We start from the raw sequence: 21,777 nt of genomic DNA, 5'->3' as shown, positions 1-21,777 counted from the left end.
TTTGTCTTTGCTGTGCCCTGGTAAGCATTGGATGATGTATTATGTGCAATGAGACCTGGTTTGGCCAGTCGTTATTCTGATATGTTGAGGAAACAAGGAGAGGAGAGATGGTCTAACTCCTATGAGGGGACACTGATGACTATGTTGTGTCCCCAGTGCTGTGAAAGGGTATAGTAGTGTCATCACCTTTCAACAGGTAGACAGAAATGTTTCATGCTCAACATTCTGCAGGGAATGACTGAAATGGTTATTGCCCAACTGCCTAGATTAATGTACAAAGAAGTCACCTAAACTAACTTACAAAGAATCCATGCTGGCTTCAGAATGTGTTAAAAATATAATCCATCTGCACATGAAACAATCACTATGTAGCAATTTACATTAGAGAAAAATCAAGAAAGGTCACTCTGCTTCACATGCCTGGTTCTAAGCATTTCTCCTATTTTACAGAGCTGACATATTTCTGCCTAGGAAAACTCTGAGGTCAAAGGTAAAAAACATTTTAGATACAGAACTCCAGTTGTAGTGTATAGGAGGCTGGCTTAGTATATGGTGCACACATATTTAAGTGATGCACCTTGCACTAATCCAGGCAACCCTTATGGTGGTTTTAGTGGTCTTTGATAACCATAGAAAGCTCTCAAAGTAGTAGTTGTGGAGAGCAGCATTCAGGCTTATCTTGACGGAGTTAAGCAGCTTGTCTTACCAGTTAATCATGTAGTTTAAGTTAAATGAAAAAGAACCCCACAGTGTGTATATAAAAATATGTCTATTTATTTCACAACACTCACTAACACATTGGTATCTCTCCCACCCACACATATCAACACAAACACACTTCAATTGTAATAAGGTAGGTAGCACAAAAATCAGTGGTCTCCAGGGGAGACCAAACCATATATTATGAAAGTGGAATGTGAACTGCAGGAGATGACGGGGCTTGGACCAGAAGACCCAGAGGAGCCGGGACACCAGAAACCACCCAAGGTTAGTACGGAGGCTGTTTGCAGAGTGGGAACACAGCTGCATGCCCAATGGAAGTCAATGGAGAAGTCGCAGTTGCAGTTTTGCATAAGGTTTTTGTTTGTAAAAGCTTTATTTCGATAAGTAAATATCTTAAAAGCGATGCATTACAAAATACAATTCCAAGGCTTAAGGACCCTTTCCAGAGGACGCCAAAGAATTCCCTGGGAGGACGTAAGGTTGGAGAGCCACCCCACCCGTGGATGCCCTGGAGACCATGTTACCTACACCAGGGAAGCCAGGTGCATAGGGGTGAAGAAACATCGTAAACTTCCATAGACAACAATGTAAGACTTGGAGAAAAGTGACTCTGGAAAAGAAGGTGAAGAAGTATGGTGGAATTCAAGGGTGTATTCTGGAAATAAAGAACCTGCAAGCAGAGGGGACAGAGTCTATGCCACTCAGGAGTGACCAGGAGACACAGAAGAGCAATGCCCACCGATGTCGGACGGTTCAGATGAGTGAACTGTGACCTTGTCGCTGCAGCTGTGAGGACCAGGTGACGCTGAGGAAGACCAGGAGACGTACATGAGCTGTCCCACATCAAATGTCGATGACCAGGGGGTTTGTGTCCGGCAAAAGCACCAACAAGCCTCAGTAGCTGTAACTGGCATGGAGAATGAAGAAGGAGCATCTGTGGGACCAGCACGGTCCAAGGGTCTCACCACAAGCAGGAGAGTCAAAGCAGGCCCTAACAAGCAGGGAAGCCTACTGAAGCAGGAAAAGACCCTCAGGAGGACCCACAAGCCTAACGCACAGGAGTCTCAAGACGACCTTGAGAAGCTCACCAAGAAGGAAGGCCCATTGTGCAGAGGATTTGTTGAGGACGCTGTACTTGGCAGGAAGAGATGCTGAAGGCAGGAGCTTCTTGTAGCCTGAAGATCTCTGGAGTGCACAGCCAACAAGCTTTGGCAACAGCAAGTCAAAGTGGTGCACAGGGATTCGGTCCCAGCCATTCCGACGAGGGCTACAGGCCTCCAAATTGTAGTGAGGACAGGTCAGGCATCAAGGGAGTTGCAGAACCACCACCTGTGTTGCTGAGCCTTTAGAAGTCTGAGAGACGTTAGGAGCAGCAGACTGGTCAGCTTTGTTGATGTGCCTGCAGATGCAGGGAGTGGCCCCTTCACTCCAAGGGAGAATACTTTGAGTGTCCTTGATGCCTACAGATCTGGTGAAGATTCTGGAAGAAGCACAGACACAGATGACGAAGAAGACTTGCAGAACAGCAAGACAAGGTGCAGCAGTATTCTTCCTTGATGAAGCCTTGGTTCCAGGTGAAGCCAAGCAAAGTCCAAATGTCCAGACGGACGAAGAGCTACATGGTTTCAGGCTTGAGTCTTGTCCCACGATGAATCTATGGAACCACCCACAGGTAAGCCCTTAAGTACCCATTGGAAAGGGTTGGAACTACTCTGGAGTCCCTCCCAGAGGAGGGGACGGACAGAGGGGAGAATACTCCTATGTCCTTTGTCCAGTTAAGCACCAGAGAGGGAGCCAGGGGCTCCCTGAACTGGCTTACACTGAAGTATGCAAGAAGGGCACCAAATGTGCCCTTCAAAGCAGTCTGGTGGTGCTGGCAATCCCGATAAACTGAGTCCTGTCGGAAAGGTGGTCACACCTCCTTGTGATAGGATACCTATTGTTGTACCTTCCCCAGCTCGAGCTCAGCTAAGCAGCAGGAGGGCATTATCATGTCTGTGGTCGGCAGTAGCACTAGCTTACTCTCAGACCCTGAAAAGCTGATACCGGTAATATATGGGCGTACCCAAAGGGAGCCCCCCAGTACATTGGGATCATACTTCCAACACTGGAATCTGTGTTGGGGTATGAGTCCAACATGTTTGATACAAATCATGACTGGGTTTGGTGCAGCCACTATATAGCTAGACATCTCATACTGACGGATGTCCACTATATGTAGTAAAATAGCTGACCACACTTACTAAGCCTGGAGAATCGACTCTGGGATTTACAGGGGCGTCCTATTAATACAGGTGACTGAAGAGCCTGCCATAGGGGTGACATATAGTTCTTAAGTGTAGTAACCCGATATAAGGAAACATATCTGTTGTGAGAGGTGCAAGCACCAACACACACAGCCTGTAGTCACAGTTTAAGTGGCCTCCATTGGGTGGCACAATACATGCTGCAGCCCATGGGAGACCCCTGGTGTACCTATGCACTGGGTGCCTCAGGTACCCTATTCTAGGGACTTACTAGGGTAAACCACCACCTGTTGATGTACAGGAGTACTTATCATGGTCAATTTAGGGAGAAAGCACAGTGCCTGGGGTCCTAATTAGCAAGATCCCAGTCAGACTAGTCAAAAACACACTGACACCAAGCGAAAAGTGGGGGTAACCATGCTAGAAAGATCCTACCTTCCAACAAAGTTTTCTCTATTTGCATATCAGTACAATATTTATTTTAAATGTTCACTCATTCCGCTCTCCTGTCTATGCACTAACCAACCTATGACTCTACCAATCAAGGACAATTTACAATTTTCATTTTCGAATTTATTTAGTGTATACAACCTGATGTTAAGAACATGCATCGTTAACTACATGCATAATCACAGCAATGCTTCCACCAACTACTGACATTTTTAGAAACTTCTGCAAACCCACCTCATAAACAAATCTATCCGTTTCCACCTGTTCATTCTGCCACCCCATTGTTTGCCTATAATTTTACTTGTAAATTCTTACACTTTTTTTAACAATGGAACTTCTGCATTCATGTAACCTACCGTCTGAATTTACATGTAGCTTCCTTTTGGTAGAAAAAAACGGTGTACAATAAATGAGCAAAAGTGCAGCATTCCTCCTCTTACTTTGGTTCAGTACATATAGAGCCACTTTCTCACAGTAGCCCAGACAGTTTTTGTCTCAATGTTGTCTTTCCAAAACTCGAAACCTAGTCCAGACAGTTGGGCATAAAAGGCTGCAGAATAAAACTGTTTTTTATTTGTTAACATACGTGCACTTTTTGATCTACGGTGCACAAAATGTTTTGTCTTCCTGATCTGTCTACTTTATTTGCTGGATAAGTAACCTCTTTGTTGTATATATAACCGATATGTGTGTAAAGCACTCTGATATCCGCAAGGATCTTGTTCGCGCTCTATAAAACTTTCAAAATAAATAAAAAAATAAATAAATACACAGCACCACCTATTACTTCAATTATGTTCAGATTAAAGCCAGGATTCTTACCTTTTTTGGTATAAATTTGAGCAAGCTCAGCAAATCTGATATCATAGCAGATGCCCACACCTACTTTACAGTAAGCTGTTGAGAAAGACATGTGTTGGAGTTTAGTAAGAACTTAACAATTTTATTTTCTGTGTGTTGATTTCAATTTTTTTCAGTTTACATATAAATAGGATGGAGCATCTGAAGTCCTTATCCTAGGATAAAGTTCATAATTTTTTTTAACAGTGTTATACTCCTCATAAATATCTATTTAAGCATAAGGAACAAGCATCAAATTCAGGAATATTTTGTCAAAGATATATGTTCATTTCCAAATGTACACCTACACGTCTATATAGGAAACTGCAAACATGAAAGGCGCAAGAGTGATTACATTTATAGATAAGTTCATGGTGAAGAGACATGCAGATATGGAAACACGTAAATAAACATGCTTTATTCAAAATTCTCCCCACCATGAGATAAGCTACATGTGGTTCAGACATATTGGCATGCTCGTCTGACCTGAGAATCTATAGACAGAGCACCTCAGCTAAGACAACCTTTCAGTCTAAGGATGAAAACAGAAAGTGATTGCAAAAATAATGGGCAAAATTGACAATAGTCATATTCTTTCCAATACTCTAACCACACAATTTAGTTATGCCTTTTTCTTTTAACTACATGGCTCACTACACCACCCCAGTTCAGACATGGCCATATGAAAATCAGTCTGACCCTGTGCCTCATGGGAACAGTCCAGCTCAAACTGCCAAGCCATGTCTTCCCTGGACCGGAAACAAGCATCCTGGGAGCGGTTTCTGGCTAATCAGCCGTCATCAGCCAGGCTAGCTTGAATCCAGTGGCAAAGAGAGCAAGGGACCCACGCCTGGGCATACCCTGCCAACTTAGGGCAAACAAAGCGATACCAAAGGGGATGATGGACGGAGCGTTAGAGCAAATCAAACACTCACCCCTAGTCAACTGATCTGGGTTTAATCCATCATTATTCTTTAGCTCACTCCACCACCCCAGTTCGGACATAGCCATATGCAAATCAGTCTGACCCTGTGCCTCATGGAAACAGTCCAGCCCGAACTGCTAAGCCATGTCTTCCCTGGAACGGAAACAAGCATCCTGGGACCGGTTTCTGGCTAATCAGTCGTCATCAGCCAGGCTAGCTTGAATCCAGTGGCAAAGAGAGCAAAGGACCCACCCTGCCAACTTAGGGTGAACAAAGCGATACCAAAGGGAATGATGAACGGAGCGTTGGAGGAAATCAAACACTCACCCCCAGTCAAGTCACGCATTATAGGCATAGCGCCTCAGATATCAAGCTGTCAGTGCTGTGCCTACTGTATTTAAACACTGGAGTGACTCGCTGTGCACTGTGGCATGCGTGCTGCTCCGGCAGGCTTGGGGCTTGGCTGGCTGAGCCAGCTGTATCAGCTGCTGGCAGGCTGTTACTGTCAAGATTCGCTCCCTGCATTCTCGTGCCCACCAGCAGGGAGCTGAATTGTGGGGCTCTCCAGTGTCATAATTAGTTTCCAAACCCTCCTCTTCATGCATATACTGACTTCCAGGAAAAACCAAAGGTCATTTGGATTCTACTTGCAAATTGCCATCCATTCCCAATGCATGCTGGATTTTGTGAAAGCCAGCCTGCTCATGCTTGAAGGCAGCCTGCTCATGTTTGACACTCCATTACCTAGAATTACCTGCTCACTGCTTAGTCTCCACCCCTGCAGGCCAAGGATGGGTGGAGGAATTCAGCTCACATGTGGCTGGCTGCTGCTAGCCTGCTCATACCTGATGCATGTGATTACTGTGAGCTCTTTTAAGCCCCAGCTCCCTTCAGGCCAAGATTGGTTATTGTAACTTTGCTCCAGTGAGACCAGTCCTGGTTTCATGAGCTTTTGATATTCCTTAATTCCTGAGCTATAGTTAATCCTTGTTCCTTGATTCCTGAGCTATAGCTATTCCTTGTGCCTGAATTAGCACTGCCTGCAGTGCTACCTTGTTTCCTGAGTTCCTGAGCTATAGTTATTCTTTGTTCCTATTCCGGTGCTTCAGCTATTTCTTTTTCCTGATTTGCACTGCTTGCAGTGCTCTCTTAACTCTTTTCTTCCTGAGCTGTAGCTATTTCCTGTTTCCTCGAACTAGCACTGCCTGCAGTGCTACCTTGACTTTTGAGCTTTTGCTCAATTCTTGTTTCTGCTCCAGCACAGCCTTCCATGCTACTGTGTTTTCTTGATTCCTGATTCAACTCTATTCTAGTATACCCTTGTAGCCTCCCCTTCTGTATATCCTTTTCCAGTCCCTGCTTTTCTTCGAGAAACATCCTTTACCCCGCGGATTTTACAACGCAAGGCTTTTACAACGCGTCCCTTACAACGCAAGTCGTAACCACGACTTGCGCTGGAGGGCGCTAGAGGATTAAGAATAGTATATTTACTATTCCAACACCTTCCCTAGTGTCCACGGGGACTGGTGTTAGAATAGTAAATTATACTATTCTTAATCCGCGCCCCCAACGCAAGTCGTGGTAACGACTTGCGTTGTAAGGGATGCGTTGTAAAAGCACGCGTTGTGACGGTACGCGTCGGACCGTCATACATCCCTTTTCTTCCCATTTCATTGGTTCCAGTTCCTAATTTACAGTTTTTCTATTCCTGCTGTCTTGCTTCTATTACCTTGTATGTTTGTTACTTGCTTTCTGCCAAGTGTGTCCTGTGATTTCCTTCCCACTTCTCCTTGCTAGCTCCTTGTCTGTTGTGCTTGTATTTAGTTCTACCCCCTTGCTGTTACTACCTTGCGTGTTCCTATTCGATCGTCAGGATCCGTGGGCACAGCTGACAACCTAGGTGTTGTTTCTTGTTCACTTGGAGCATTGTATTTGAGTTACATTTATAACATCACCATAGGTATCAGCTCCACAGACCCTGCCTTTCCATGCATATCCTATATGTGGATATTTGCATTCATTCCCTTTATTGTTAATGTTGTTTGTGTATATATATATGTATACATGTCTGCACTTCCATCCTGGGTGTAGGCTTTCTAAATGCTAAATTGTCTTTTGAGTGCTCATCCTTTGAGTCTTAGCCATTTAGTTGACTTGTACAGGCTTCCCTTTGGATCCCCTTTTCTCCTTGGACTTCCAGTGTGATCCTGGGCAGCGCTGTACTACTCTTTCTGTGTACGTTTTCTACCCAGTCCTTGCCCAAGTCCTTGACTGTGTTTCCGACATAGTCCCGGACAGTCCCTGACAATTACGATGTTTCACATTTGAAATTGATTTCCCCGAAGCGCGACTCCCTGACGGAGATATCAGCCCAATCAGGTTGTGTGGTGGAGTCTGGCAGCTTCCGGGGTTTGAGGAGGCTGCTCCTCTGTTTCCTGCAATTACATGTTAAGGAATATTCAACAAACTGTTTACTCCTCCAAGCCATCCTTCATTTGTCTCTGAAAGGAGGGGGCTCCTTGGTGCACTACAAACATACTTGACTTGGGGTGTACTATCACTTGCTTAAGCACAGAGGCCTCGCTGGCCCGGCGCGTGCACGCACGATTCCTACGCTCTTCAAGCTTGGGAGTGCAGCCGGCTTTCTGGCCTCCTGGTTCTGCGTTCATGTCTCCAAACCGTCATTTAAGATTTGGTCTGGTCTCTTCTGACGGTGTAGCCATAGCGGTCTGCTATGCATGTCCATGTAAAGTTTGCACTATATAAAAATGCATAAATAATATAAAATGTGACATTTCTGCACCAGCCACAGCTGGAGGGGCGGTGGTTGCGGTGGGAAGGTTGGCCAGACGTCGGCCCCCACTGCAGCTCTGCTGGCTAACACTAACTAGTTGTCTGCTGTGGCCAGGTCCGGCCTCGGCCTCTAACACTTGTGTGATGGGCCGGGCGCGTGTTGAGCAGATTTCGTCTCTGCCGCGTTAATCATGGCACCAGCCCCAGGCTGATGCAGGGGTGCTCCTGGCTCTTGTAAGAAAGAAGTGCACTGACCAGGACGGATACTCCTGTCCACTCCTCCAGCCCTCACGGACCTTTGGCAGCCGCTTCACCTCTAGACACTCTCAACGAAAGGCTTCAGGTCCGTGCAGGCTGAGCGGCAGCAGGTTCTTTTAATTTCAAATGCTTGCAACGACCCGAAATTGCTTCTGCCACCGGAAGAATTTAAAATTATTCAACCTCCATGATCTCCTTTTGCCGGTGGCTGTGCCAGTCATGGTGACACTGACAACGGGTGCTGTGTCTCTAAAGGCGTTGGGCACAGCTCTGAACACAGTGTGCCACGCCATGCCCTCTCACCCTGACCATGATCTACAGCTGCAGATGGGTCAGCAACATCTGTGTCACTGTGCTAGCCTTACCTCACCAGAAAGGTAACTGACTCCTGTCTCCAGCACATCACACTGTCAGAGCACCTGTCTTCAGTGAGTGACCCCATAGACTGCAGCGACCAGGCTGAACAGCAGAAACCAACCCAGCACTCAGTGACTCCGTCAGTAAGTGAAAGATAATATAGTGATCAATCATGTTCCTGCGGGAGAAAAATCAGAGTTACCTTGTGTAACTTTTGACTCAACAGTAGGTAAGATGGTTAACAAATGACTGTAGCAAAGAACGTGCATTCTGTATATGACAGAACAGTATTTTATGTGGGTATCCCAGGGTTACTGCTTTTGTCACAGAAATCCTAATCTACAAAGTGACCTAAAAACTGTAATCAAAGACATCAGCTGCAAGCAAAGAGCACAGTATGACCAGAGTCATCATGACTGAACTGGCCCATACCGAGGTGGTGCTTGCTCTGTCTAGTGCCAGAGTATTTATCTCCTAATTTTATTTTATTTAGTCAGAGTCGCATCGTCATTCTGATCCTTTAAGTTACAGCTCTGCTCACAGTTCCGTACTAGATGTGCTCAGCAGTCTAGAACTTTTGCTGTTCATTAGTTGGGGTCCGGGGTCTGCAGCTGTGGTGCACTTCTTCACAAGCTCTTTTACTCAATAAACTGGTTTGAAACTTACCTGCAATGTGCTATTCATTTATCACGATTAGGCCCTCCTGTGAAAATATTGCCCTTCCATTTCTGGTGCTTGCAGAAGTTTAAAGCGCTGGGATACCCCCGTGGTGACTATGCGCTCTATAAATCTTTAAAATAAAATAAATAAATAAAGATCGTCTTAGAGTTTCTTATTGCTCAAATAGGTGTCATTTCTGATATTTATAGGTTTCCCTCATTGTCATTGCTGGATTTTGCTCGCGAAAAAAGTGTCACTCATAGTTTTTGAATGTCACTCATAAGTACACTGAAGTTATGAAAATGTCACACATAACCAATCTGAAACCTTGCCAGCTATGGAAAGACTTGTCATTCATTCCGCTTGAGGCCCAGAAAACATATTAAATTGGCTGGCTCCATTTTAAGGAAGTGCACATAGGAAAACCGAATAACCTAGCGGATCTAAGGACGATATCTGGTGGCTCTTCTACAGCATCAAACAACAAGAGCTCGAGGGGGCGTGGCTAGCGCCCGCAGGAGATGGCGGCGTTTCTGTAGCTCTCCCGGGAAGCGGCGGTGAAGGGAGGCATGACTCGGCTTCCTCCGGTGATTTGAGATGCCAGAATCACGGGACTAGCTGTCGGACCGAATGCAGTATCGGAGCGACCCCTCAGCTGAGGCTTGTGATGTCGGGAGGGTCCACTTTTATACTCCGAGAAGTCACGGAGCCTGGTGAGGTCGCGGCCATTTCCCGGTTCCCGCTGACGGAGCTTCGCTCCTAGCGGTATTCCGGTTTTCACACGCTTGCTGCGAACAGCCTATCCTGCTCCACTTCCCTTCTGCCCAATTGCTTTACTGCCCTCATCTTTGTGAAAGGCTAACTTTGCGTGTGCAGCGTCTCACTTGTCATTCCACGCACTTAGTTTGCCTCTGAGGAGACACAGCCGCCATTTTGCGAGCCCCGCTGACGGAGCTTGGCTCCTAGTGGTGGCTCGGTTTACTCGCTGAGGACTGCGCGCCCTGCCAGTTCCACCTCATTTTTGTTGCTGCCTCTTACTGTGAGGGTCTCTTCTGTCATCATTTGCTGCCACAAATTGAATTTCCTTCCTTGTGCATCGCTTCAATAACTGATGAGGTCATTTCCTATTTCTTTATCACGACAGCCTGTTTTACAGTAAGGCTTCTGAATTATGCATGAGAAGATCGATTGTTTATGACTTATCATTTCCTTGGCAATGATGCAGGTCTCAGCTAGTTTTATGCCATAGTTTAATATTCCTGCTATAGCCTTGATGGTTAATTGTGCATCAACCTGCGTTTAATGCTTCACCTTCATCTTTCTACTTGAATTTTTGGCGCCTTCTATTTTATATTCATTCAAGTTGGCGCTTGAATATTTCTACATGCTTCATTGACTTTTACTACAGCGAACTCTTTATAATGTTCCTCACAGATGCTTTCTACATTGAGGGTTTTTTTTGTACAATGTTCTCCTGAGCATTTATGTGCATGTTTTATCCTAGCATCCTTTTCTATTATGTAATGGCTGGTATCTGTAGTGAATGTTTGCTATTTGCCTTATTCTTACACTTTGCTGTGTTTTGACATGTCAGTACGATGCGCATAGTAGGATTTTGAATTCACTTTCTCTGCATTAGTGGCATTTGCATATTTACTTCAACTTATTGTTTTCTCATTGCATTCCTTGCACTTCTCTTTAAGCAATAACTCTGCTGTTACATGTGTTTTCCTTCAGTTTTTATACATATATAGTGTCCTGTGAGATGAATTACTTTGCTTCATTTAGCTTTCAACTTCAAAAATTTTTTTGAACCAGTTCTCTCATTAATGGGCAGGTTATCCAAGGATTGGCATAAACCCTCAACTTCTTCACGTAAATTCCTAATCCATATGAGCTCCAGATTTCAGTGCCTTGCAATGGAGGATTCGCTGGAGTCATCATCTAAGCGTACATCATCACCATCAAATCTGTCCATATCCTCGGCTACTAAAGGTCCTATGAAAAGGTTAAAACAAAATCCTCCTTCTCCTCCGAAGCAGCCCAGCTTGGCCACCATGGATCTCCTATTGGAAGAAATAAGGGCGCTGCGCCCCTTCATTGATGAGACTAGAGCCACACTCCAAACGATCACGGACAAATTGTTAACTGTAGATGGTCGTGTTACCCAATTGGAGCAGGATGTTACTTCCTTGACCTCGTCTGTCTCTAAGGTGGACCCGTTGTGCGCACAGGTCTCAGCCATGCATAGACAACTCGAAAATTTAGAAAATCGTAATAGAAGGAACAACCTACGAATTTATGGTCTTCCGGAGGGGACAGAGGGGTCGGACCCCCTGGTGTTTTTCAAGACTTTCCTACCAAAAGTCCTTTCATTACCTGATAGCACTACTCTCAATATACAGAGGGCGCACCGTCTGGGCCCCCCTCCAAATGCAATGTCCACCTCAGCTGTCAGGAAACCAAGGGGAGTTATCATATATTTCCTTGAATATACTGACTTGCTCAAGATTATATCAGCTGCGAGAGTCATGAAGCGAATTACATGGTCGGGCAATCCTCTCTTTTTCTCTCAGGACTATGCCAAGGCCACCGCTGCCAGACGCAAGGAATTTTTGTCACTACGTCCTCAATTACGCTCGCTTGGAGCGCGTTATAGTATGTTCCATCCCTGTCTATTTAAGGTGACTCTCAATAACAAAACCACTACTGATGAGGACCCGTTGAAGCTGAAGAGTATTCTCTACTCACATAGCTCTACTGCGATGGACGTTGCATCTGTGTCTCATTTTACTTGAAGTTCACTATTGTTGACTTATGGTTTTGTCCACATGCATTTATTGGTGTTGATGGTTAGTCTTCGATAATGCTTTATCTTGACTTATATTTTAATATCTAGTTGTTAATGTTTTTCATATGTTCTTTTGTCTCCATTTTATAGATCATTGTCCTGTGTATTCCTTCTGCCCTCATTTTATTCCTGGAGTCTGCCGAGCCGTCTCTCCTTCCCGCCTTCCCTCACGAGTTCTGTACCCGTCATTATCCTATGTGGCCTCCATCCTCCTGGATGTTCTGTAAGTCATATCTCTCCCTTCTTATCTTTCTTCTATATTTTTTTCTTTTCTTGCTTTTCTCTTCTCCTTGTCCCTTGGATCCTAAACTTTTTTCGACTTTTTCATCTTTTCTAATTTCTTCCTGGACAATTTCATGTTCTCTCTTTTTTTCTCTTGTTATCTTCATACTCCTGTGTCCTTCACCATTCGCTCTTTCACTTGCACTAATTGTTTTTGAATACAGTTTTTTCTCCATAGGTTACTATATTGAATGCTGTTTTTTGCTTATTCTTAATTTTTACTGCATACAAACATGTTGTATTCTGTATTTTTCATGTATTCCCACTTTAAGAGTTTTCTGCCGTTTAATCTTAAGACTTTGCTTTGATTATTTTGATTGATTATTTTGCATTCATTTTTGATTCCCTTATATTGTTGCTCTGCCGTAACCAGCTTAATATGTACTTTTTCTTTTTTTACCTTGTTGAATGCCTTTAAAAATTGTTTCATGGAACGTTAGAGTTTTGCACTCCCCCATAAAGAGGCAGAGAGTCTTAACACACTTAGCCAAGCTTAAAGCTGACATTGCCTGTTTACAAGAATCACACCTTTCACCTGACGAATCTGTCAAACTTAAAGAGGCTGGGTTGGGGAGGTCTTCTTTTCCCCAGGTGACGGAAAGCGTAATGGGGTTCTCATTTTATTTCATAAATGCCTCTCAGTCAAGATAGTTGCTAACTCAGCGGATCAGCTTGGTAGATGGGCCTTAGTTAAATTTGTTTTGGATAATACTCCAGTTTCCCTTCTAAACATATACGCTCCAACTACAGGGGACGCCTCTTTTTGGTCTTCTTTATCTCCTCACATTACCCAACACTACGAGGACAATTTTATCTTGGCGGGAGATTGCAATGAAGTTTTTGACCCCTTTCTAGATAGGCACTCTACCAGCACATACACTCCCCAAAAGTCACATAAATCTTTCAAACAACTCATTCATCAGTTTAAACTTATTGATGCTTGGAGGTTATGTAATCCTACTCTAAGAGAGTACTCTTTCTTCTCCCCACCTCACAAGACTCAATCTCGTCTAGATTACTTTTTTATCTCACATCATCTTTCTCAATCTTTGTTTGCCTCGGACATTGGTTCTATTTTGATCTCGGATCACGCACCTGTTTCCATTCACCTGGACATTTTACAGAAGTCACCCCTCACTAAGAAATGGCGCTTCAACAATTCCCTGCTTCTTGATTCTGATTTTGTTTCACTCTTCACTGCCTTTTTTCACGACTTTTTCTTACGTAACGAATCCACCGAGGTGCCCTTTCCTGTTGTTTATATTTTATTATTAGTTATGTATCCCGCAAACGTAAGAAAGCAGAGCAAATCACTAATGACCTTCTCTCCAAGATTAAGAAATTGGAACATTCTTATTTTGCTTCTAAATCTAAAGAATGCCTAAATGAACTCATAGCCACTAAATTGCAATTTAATAAGGATACCACAAATCATGCTTCCAATTATTTACTGCGCTCCAGCGCTAAATTTTACGGGGGTCAAAATAAGGCCGGCAAACTATTGGCAAATTATTTGAAAGTTAAAAAAAATAGGACTAATATAGATAATATTTAAGGTCAGGATTCTGTTCTGAGACACAAAGATGAAGACATCCTACAGGAATTTCTTCAATTTTACAAAACATTATATTCTTCAGAAACAACTTCTACGACCCAGGATATCTCTCAATTCTTTTCCGACATCGAGTCACCTTTTGCTGTCCCTCCTGACCTTTCTCCATTAGAATCAGATATAACTCAGAAAGAACTTCTCGGTGCTTTGAAAGCTCTCAAAAAAGATAAGGCCCCGGGTCCAGATGGATTCACAGTCGAATTTTTCTCCATTTCTCGTCATTACTTATCCCAAAACTAAGCACACTTATTTCCACTTTTCTTGATTCTGGTTCCTCCTCAGGTTCTTTTTCGGACGCTCTCATTTGCATTCTTCCCAAACCAGGTAAAGACCCACAGCACTGTAAAAATTATAGACCAATTTCCCTAGTAAATATTGATTACAAATTTTTTTCTAAAACCTTGGCTCTCCGTTTAGAATCCTTCTTGCCGGATTTATTGGGGAAGGAGCAGTCTGGTTTTGTCAAAGGCAGATTGCTTTCAGATAACACTAGACTGTTCTTCGATATTCTCTCTAAGACTTCACACTCCTCTCACTCTATTGCTGCAATTGCCTTAGACGCGGAAAAGGCTTTTGATAGAGTTGAGTGGTCGTATCTTTTTCAGACGTTGAAGTGGTTCGGTCTTGGCCCAAAAATTTCTACCCTCATCTCTCTCTTATACTCACACCCCAGAGCTGCTATTGCAGCGAATGGTGGCATTTCTTCTTATTTCCCTCTTGGTAGAGGGGTTCGTCAGGGTTGTCCTCTTTCGCCCTTCCTATTCAATATTGCCCTAGAGCCCTTCCTACTGCGAATTCGCCAAAATAATGCCATAAAGGGCTTTACGTTTCAACAGTCCACAATTAAAATGGCGGCGTACGCGGACGACGTTCTATTATTCTTGTCTGAGCCCACGATTTCGTTACCTGCTTTTTTAACTGAAGTTAATTTATTTGCCTCTGTCTCTGGCTACAAATTAAATAAAGATAAGTGCGAGATTTTACCTTTGACCAAATTCACTTATAAATCGGATTTCACCACCTAGGGTTTCACGTGGAACCCTAATTGTATCAAATATTTAGGTCTTCACTTTACTCCTACTCTCTCAGGTACGGTTTTGCGTTGCATGGAAGAATGCTTCAAAAAATTGACGGACCTTACCACAAAATGGCATCCTTTATATCTATCTTGGTGGGGCAGATTAGATACTATCAAAATGATGCTTTCCCCCTTGATTTTATTCACAATTTCCAACATTCCATTCTCTATTCCTTTATTTCATTTCAAGAAGATTAATTCCATCTTATCTTCATTCCTGTGGGGACGCAAAAAAGGCTTGCATGTCTTTATCCAAGTTAACGCGCCCGAGGGTGGGGTAAATTTTCCGAATTTTTCTTTGTACCACAAATCCTTTTTATTAAACCATGCTTCTAGATGGATTGATGACTCTCCCACATTTTCTCCCCTATGGACAACGCTAGAATTGGCATATATCTCTCCCTTCTCTTTTCTGGAGTACCTCTCTTTTTCTCGTCCACCGCAGTCTATTTCACTCCGATCCTCAAATACACTTCTAAAATTTTGCCATCTCCTTTAATCTCTTCCTTTTTTGAACAACCTATTTGGCACAACTCATCGATTTTAATAAATAATAAACCATTTTTTTGGAAGTCTTGGAGAAGTCATGGTCTTATATGGGTACATCAAATATTCCACCAATGACGTATTATCTCTTTTTCAGAAGCTGCGGCATCTTTCCATCTTCCTTCTTCCTTTCGTGCTAAATATCTCAAATTAACACAAGCACTTCAATTAGCATATGACTTACACATCACGCTACCCCCTACATCACCTCAGGAGTCTCCTAACATATCTCAATTACGCACTTTACTTACCAGAGGGACTAGGGCGTCCAAGATTTATTCTTTGTTACACGCTCCAGTATCACCACGGCCAAAGACTAAGGTAGAAGAAGCATGGGAAGTGGACATAGGTCTTTCATGGTCTGTTGAATTATGGGATAAGCTATGGGTAAAGATACGGAAATCCTCTAGGGCTGCAAATACTGTTAAGACTTTGTTTTTCATCTATAATCGACTCTTACTTTCCCCATTAACTCTTAGTAAAAGATACCTTGACTTGTCACATACGTGTTGGACTTGTTCTGCACCTCATGCAGATCTGCTACACTTGCTTTTCAACTGCACTCCAGTTCACATGTTTTGGGTTCAGGTATGGTCTCAAATTAATAAGATTTTGTCCACTACACACCCGTTTCATGTATCTCATATTTTTCTAGGTAGTATGTCCCCCATTTGGGTTCATTGCACTTTCAGCATAAAAATAATTGACCTGCTTCTTGCAGTGGCTTTTCAGCAGATTACCAAGGCTTGGAAGGATCTCACAACTCTCGTATCAGGCTTGGTGGTACGCTGTGTGTTACAACCATAGGCTAGACACAGCATATGTTTATCCACTTGCTTTGGCTCCAAAACGAAAGCAGTTGTGGGATCCAGTTACCTCATTTTTTGATAGATGTGCTCTCCGCTCTCTGCCTCAATCCCCCTTTCAACAGGAAGTCGCTAAACCTCCTTGAGTTCCCTTTACTGTTTTATCCACTTTTTATTAACAAATATCTTATCATCCATTTGTACATTCATACATTAATACTTGTTGCATATTTCATCATAGCTGGTTTTATATGCAGTTTATCTTCTTTGGACTGTTTCTTTTATTTACTTTATTGTATACTTTCTTTCTGTACTGATCTCTTTCATTTGTATAAGTGATTTTTATGACTGTTAATAAAATATATTTTGAACTCAAAAAATCAACAAGAGCTCGCTTTACCTGGAAACACCCACTTTTTTAACAACACAAGCACTGACGCAGTCATTCACAGGAGCTTTTGCAAGCACCTGCAACTCTTTACTAGGGCAACTAAGAACATTACCTGAAATCCTAGCTTTCATAAATAGACAGAAGAATAGGGTTACCATCTTTCCAAAACGAAAACATTGTCTATCTGTTTATGTTTCGAGATTCTGCAAAGGCCCAGATGTGATACTTAAACAGAGCTTTGTATAAAATCATGTGTAGTCATTTCAAACAAGACTTTTGCAGTGGTGGCTCTTCAACTAAGGTGGGGTATTATCGTTTTATTTTTGGTTTCTGCAGGCTGGGTTAGGACCGGCGGGCTGGTGGCTCAGGGTGGGAGGAGGAATGAACTATGAACACTAAGTGCACATGACTGCTTGGCCAGCCAAGCAGTCATGCACACTTTGTATAGTCCCCACCAGGCTGTAATGGACAGCCTGGTTGGGAAAAAGCACAGACTCCCTGTCCTGATGTGATCGCCGATCCACGGCACTCAGATCAATCACAACGCTGGGGCTCATGGGAGCCTTTGTGGCCGGGAGCTTCTGCAGCTTCTTCCAGACTGAAGTCATGAAGAGCAGAGAAGTGGAGGAGCGATGCGGCCGGCGGAGAAAAGGTAAGGGCTTTTTAAAAAATATATATATTTTCAAACCAGCCCACGTCGTTGTCTCCCCTAGACTCCCCACCCCCATTCCCTACTAGCCGCCACTTCTTTTCTGATTTATTTATCAGTCAAGGATCATTAAGGCAGCTCTAGAGGACGATTTAAAGTGCTTACTCTTAAATTTGCTGATAAGGGGGAGTAATACATGGCTTTAAGTGACTTTCTAAATTATTTGTACCAGCTGGGATATTAAATTACCGGTCATGCCGATAGAAAACCAGCCAGGTGGCAACCCTACCGAAGATCCATCTTTTCAAGTTGCAGAAGGGGTGGTGGTTCTACTTGACAAGAAAATGAAGCACAGATTTGTAGTCAATTTGCTCTCATTTAGTTTTCTCATTACAGACACCAAGGACAATGCCTTATGTTCACTACTGCCTATAACTGTCACCAGTTCCAGCTGCTTTATCTGCAATAAATACTGCTTAATTTTGTGCCTATGAAAGTAGATTATTTCCAATCCTGCACTCTTAAAATTATTACTTCAATGTATGTGGATTCTACTTGAATGGTCTTTGTAAAGCTCTCCAATACTGCATGGCTACAGAAAAAGTATGAATACATATTAAAAATGTAAATTTGTGGATATTTTCATGGTGTGAAAACTAAGGGTGGGTAGAGTTTGTGGAGTTGCACTATGCGGAAAACCGCAGAGTTGCCTAAAAACTCCTTGAAATTCCAGAGTTCCGCTCCGCACTAGTTTTGAACAAAAGCAGTCAAGCCCACATTCTCTGGTGTAGGAAAACTGATATGAATCTCCTCCTCCCTTCACATTGATGGGCCCTTGGAGGGAAGAAGGCGTGACTGGATACAGCTCGAAATCGAGCCAAAGGAATGGGTGCAGCTCCATGTGGGACTCACCCACACTGCTCTCAGTTTGCAGGCAGCAAACTCTGCTACTTCTAGTAAGACTAGTAGGACTCTCCCACTTAATGGTTTTTAAGTGTGTTTTCATCTCTAATAGCTGCAACAACAACAGACAAACAATTAACAAAAGTCAATAATAGTTGTAATTTTTTTTAAGACTCTTGTAGACCTTATAAAGTACAATATTCTGCTTTTCTATTGTACAGTCTGGTCTCTTCAGGCATGTTATTCACTCACTCTGCAGACTTTGAAACTCCGAAGAAAGCAACATGACCAACCTATCAGGATGGTGAATGAGTCTAAGCAGTGGAGAGGCAAGAAGACCTTCTCCCTGGACAGCAGCTCCTTGAGGTTGCCTCCTGCAGCCAGTCTCTGGATTACCTCGGCCTGCCAGGAACTCCATATCTGATCAGCGTCCATCAGGACTCCCAGGTCCAGGATCCATCTGCTCTGCACCCCTGGGAGCCTGAAGACAGGGGACAGCACCTACGGGGGAACAACAGCATCCAGGCCCCCTCCGGCTTACCACCATACAGCGAGGGCTTCCGGGAGGAAAGGAGAGAGGAGACTCGTCGGAGTACAGACAACTCTGGCGTGTCATGAGAGTCGGGGGCAGGGTCAAAGGGAGTTGGTGCTCTATGGCGCGTTCTGCCACATGTAAACAGGCAGAGGGGGCCTAAAATTCAGAATGTACAAAACGGGGTGAGTCGCGAGCGAGTTGGGAAACTCTGCTCCGCTGGCGGCGGGCGGAGTTTTGCAAACTCCGTGCTCCATGCGGAGCGCAGAGTGGGTAAAGCTCCGCTAACTCTGCCGGCGGAGCGGAGCTTGCCTCCCACCCTTAGTGAAAACAACCTTTGAAAGGTTAATGAATTGTATATGAAACGTAGGAGTTTAGCACATGTAAATGGGACATCGTCCACTAATAATTGTATGCTGGGATTTTGGAATTGAAACAAGACAGATAGATAGATTTTTGTTTTATTGCGTGATTATTTTAAATCATTATAATAAAACCATGAGTGAGTACAGGTGAACTCTGTAACGGGAATTGCAGGGCCTATAGGAGCATGCGCACTAAAATAATGTTAACATTTTCTACAAATTCAGGGGGAATTGGGATAAAACGATCACTAAACGTTTTAGAAATAGTTTCATCTAAAGTGCAAGCATTAAAGTACTTAAAGACACTAAAGTGCACCTGTTGTTCCTAGATGGGTGACAGGCATAGCCCCAAAGCCTCCCACAATGTAACTTCACGAAAGCTAGGTTAAATACACTTACTAAAAAGTTTCCCATAAGCAAAACAATTAACTAAACAGAGTTTTCAAAAGGAGTTATGGAGTAGGGTATTAAAAAGCATCACGAAAATGCAGGGGACAATTTTTGTCACAGTTAGTCTTTCGATGGCGCTGAGGTTAAAATAAGAGGGCGGACATTGGGCTCATCAACAAACTTAGATGTCTTTGGCAGTCTATTGAGGCGTGATGTCAGATTCCACTGTTGATGATGCCAGTGTTGCTCTCATGAACTTCAGGAATCAAGCTGTCAGCTGTGAAGACTCCCTTTTCAGGCATGATTTAACCGCTGCACAACAAGTTCCAACAAGCCATATTGGACGTAGCCAGCATTTCCTGAGAGGAGCAGCTTTTCGCCGACGCAAAGGATATGGGTTCATGGGGCCTTATTTATGAGGCCTTGCGACAGTTTTGTGCTTCCGATGCATCACTTTTTGTGACGCACCGGCAGCGTAAAAAATGCTTCCTGTTGCGCCCTATTTACAAAGTGACGCATCTAAGCATATACGTCACTTTGTAAACCCCTGCGCCACATTACACCTGCGCCAGGTATAATGTATGCTGTGGGGGGGGGGGCGTTTTCACGCAAGTAAGCCTCATAGAAGTGACGCAGTGAAAGTACCAGATTTCACTGCGCCACTTCTAGGAAGCAAATGCGTCAATTTCTTATGCCTGCCTCACAACAGGCGTAAGACTGACGAAGCCCCATGTGAAAGGACGCATTGCTGGAGTTGCGTCACTTTTGTGACAGACTCCAGCAATGCGTCACTTCTGGGTCTACAGATACGTCAAAAATACTGACGTATCTGTGACTCCTTGCGACATGATGCGTCATACTGTAAATATGACGCATCGTTAGTGTCGCAGGGAGAGCGCAGTGAAAAGTGACGCATTGCTGTTTTCACGCAGCGATGCGTCACTTTTCATAAATGAGGCCTCTGATCATTACTGCTTTGCGCAGAATCTGCAGGGTGTATATCCTGCTTATCCAAGGTTCTTCGGCGATACCAATATGATTTTAACAGAATTAAACCCAGTCGCAGTCTCATTAGCTCCAGTTTTAGAACCGAGTTAAAAGGCAGGGAACGATACATCGGCAAATCTTCTGGATCATATAAGGCAGCCAGCCAGCTGCTGTTGGCCAGATTCTGAATGTCCTGATCCCTTGAGATCGCTTTTGCTTCCTTGGTTATTAGCCTGGAGACTATTAGCACTGGGAGACCGCTAGACCAAATCTCTCAAACATATAATGAATCCAATGCCGAACTGTGATGCTTATCCCAATTGGTGTGGGGATTCTTTATTGTGTCCCAGATTTGCCGCTGGCCGCGCGACACGAAGGGGAGCATGGGCGGGACAGCGCCTTAGTCCCACACGTCGGGCGAACGGAGCCTGCAGCGCGCCCCCCCCTGAGCCGCCCTCCTCGCCACAGCCAATAGGGAGGGCTCTCCTGGGGACGGGGGAGGCATTCCCGGGGATATATAGGAGGCCCAGCAACTTTGCTCGGCCTCTCCTTCCCGCGTCCGGTTCCCTGGGCTGCTCTGCGCTGTTTTTCCCGCGCCGGGTTCCCTAGGCTCGGCGCTGATCCGCCCCCCGCGTGTGCTGCATGTCCGGTCCCTGTTGCGGTCGTGCTGCGCCTGCCTGTCTGCCTCGCTGTACTGGTTTTACGTCGGGTTTCTTCGACGGGTTGCGGTGAGTGCTGGCTTGTTTCCCGAGCCCGTCGGCAGGCGAGGCTTGCGGGGCTCGGGAGGGGGATGAAGGCAGGAGTTTTGTGCGGCGGGTTGTGTGGAATGGCGCTTAGTTGTGTGCGCGCGTTCGGGAGGGCCCTGGGTGGTCGGCTCGGGTGCGGGGCTTCAGCGAGAGCTGCGTCTGTGTGCATCTGCGAGCATGTGTGCTCTGCGCGGTCCATGCCAGTGTACGGGTGAGGCAGCTTGAGCCTTGAAAGAGCTCGGGCATTGATTCATAGGCTAGCAGAGTTATTCCCGGGGTGAAACGGACGAGCTTTGGGAGCGGGCGGGCTGGCCTTCCCGGGGGGGGGGTCTTGGGCTGGAGGTTTCCAGCGGCGCCTGGCGGCGGGTTGGCCCTCCCCCTCCAGGG

General features: G+C 44.5%; 1 protein-coding gene across 1 annotated transcript in view; it reads right to left on the bottom strand.

Annotated features, from left to right (window-relative positions):
- LOC144771844 (omega-amidase NIT2-like) overlaps positions 1 to 21,777 on the bottom strand; it is a 355,442-nt gene that overhangs the window by 166,084 nt on the left and 167,581 nt on the right. Inside the window, exon 3 of the mRNA XM_078656108.1 lies at positions 4,242 to 4,316. Within this exon, the coding sequence (XP_078512234.1) occupies positions 4,242 to 4,316 (75 nt within the window). The remainder of the gene's footprint in view (positions 1 to 4,241; positions 4,317 to 21,777) is intronic.

Source organism: Lissotriton helveticus, chromosome 8 (assembly GCF_964261635.1).
Source record: "Lissotriton helveticus chromosome 8, aLisHel1.1, whole genome shotgun sequence".
NCBI lineage: Eukaryota > Metazoa > Chordata > Amphibia > Caudata > Salamandridae > Lissotriton > Lissotriton helveticus.
The sequence above is the reverse complement of the archived record's forward strand: the minus strand, read 5'-3'. Positions and strand labels throughout refer to the sequence as shown.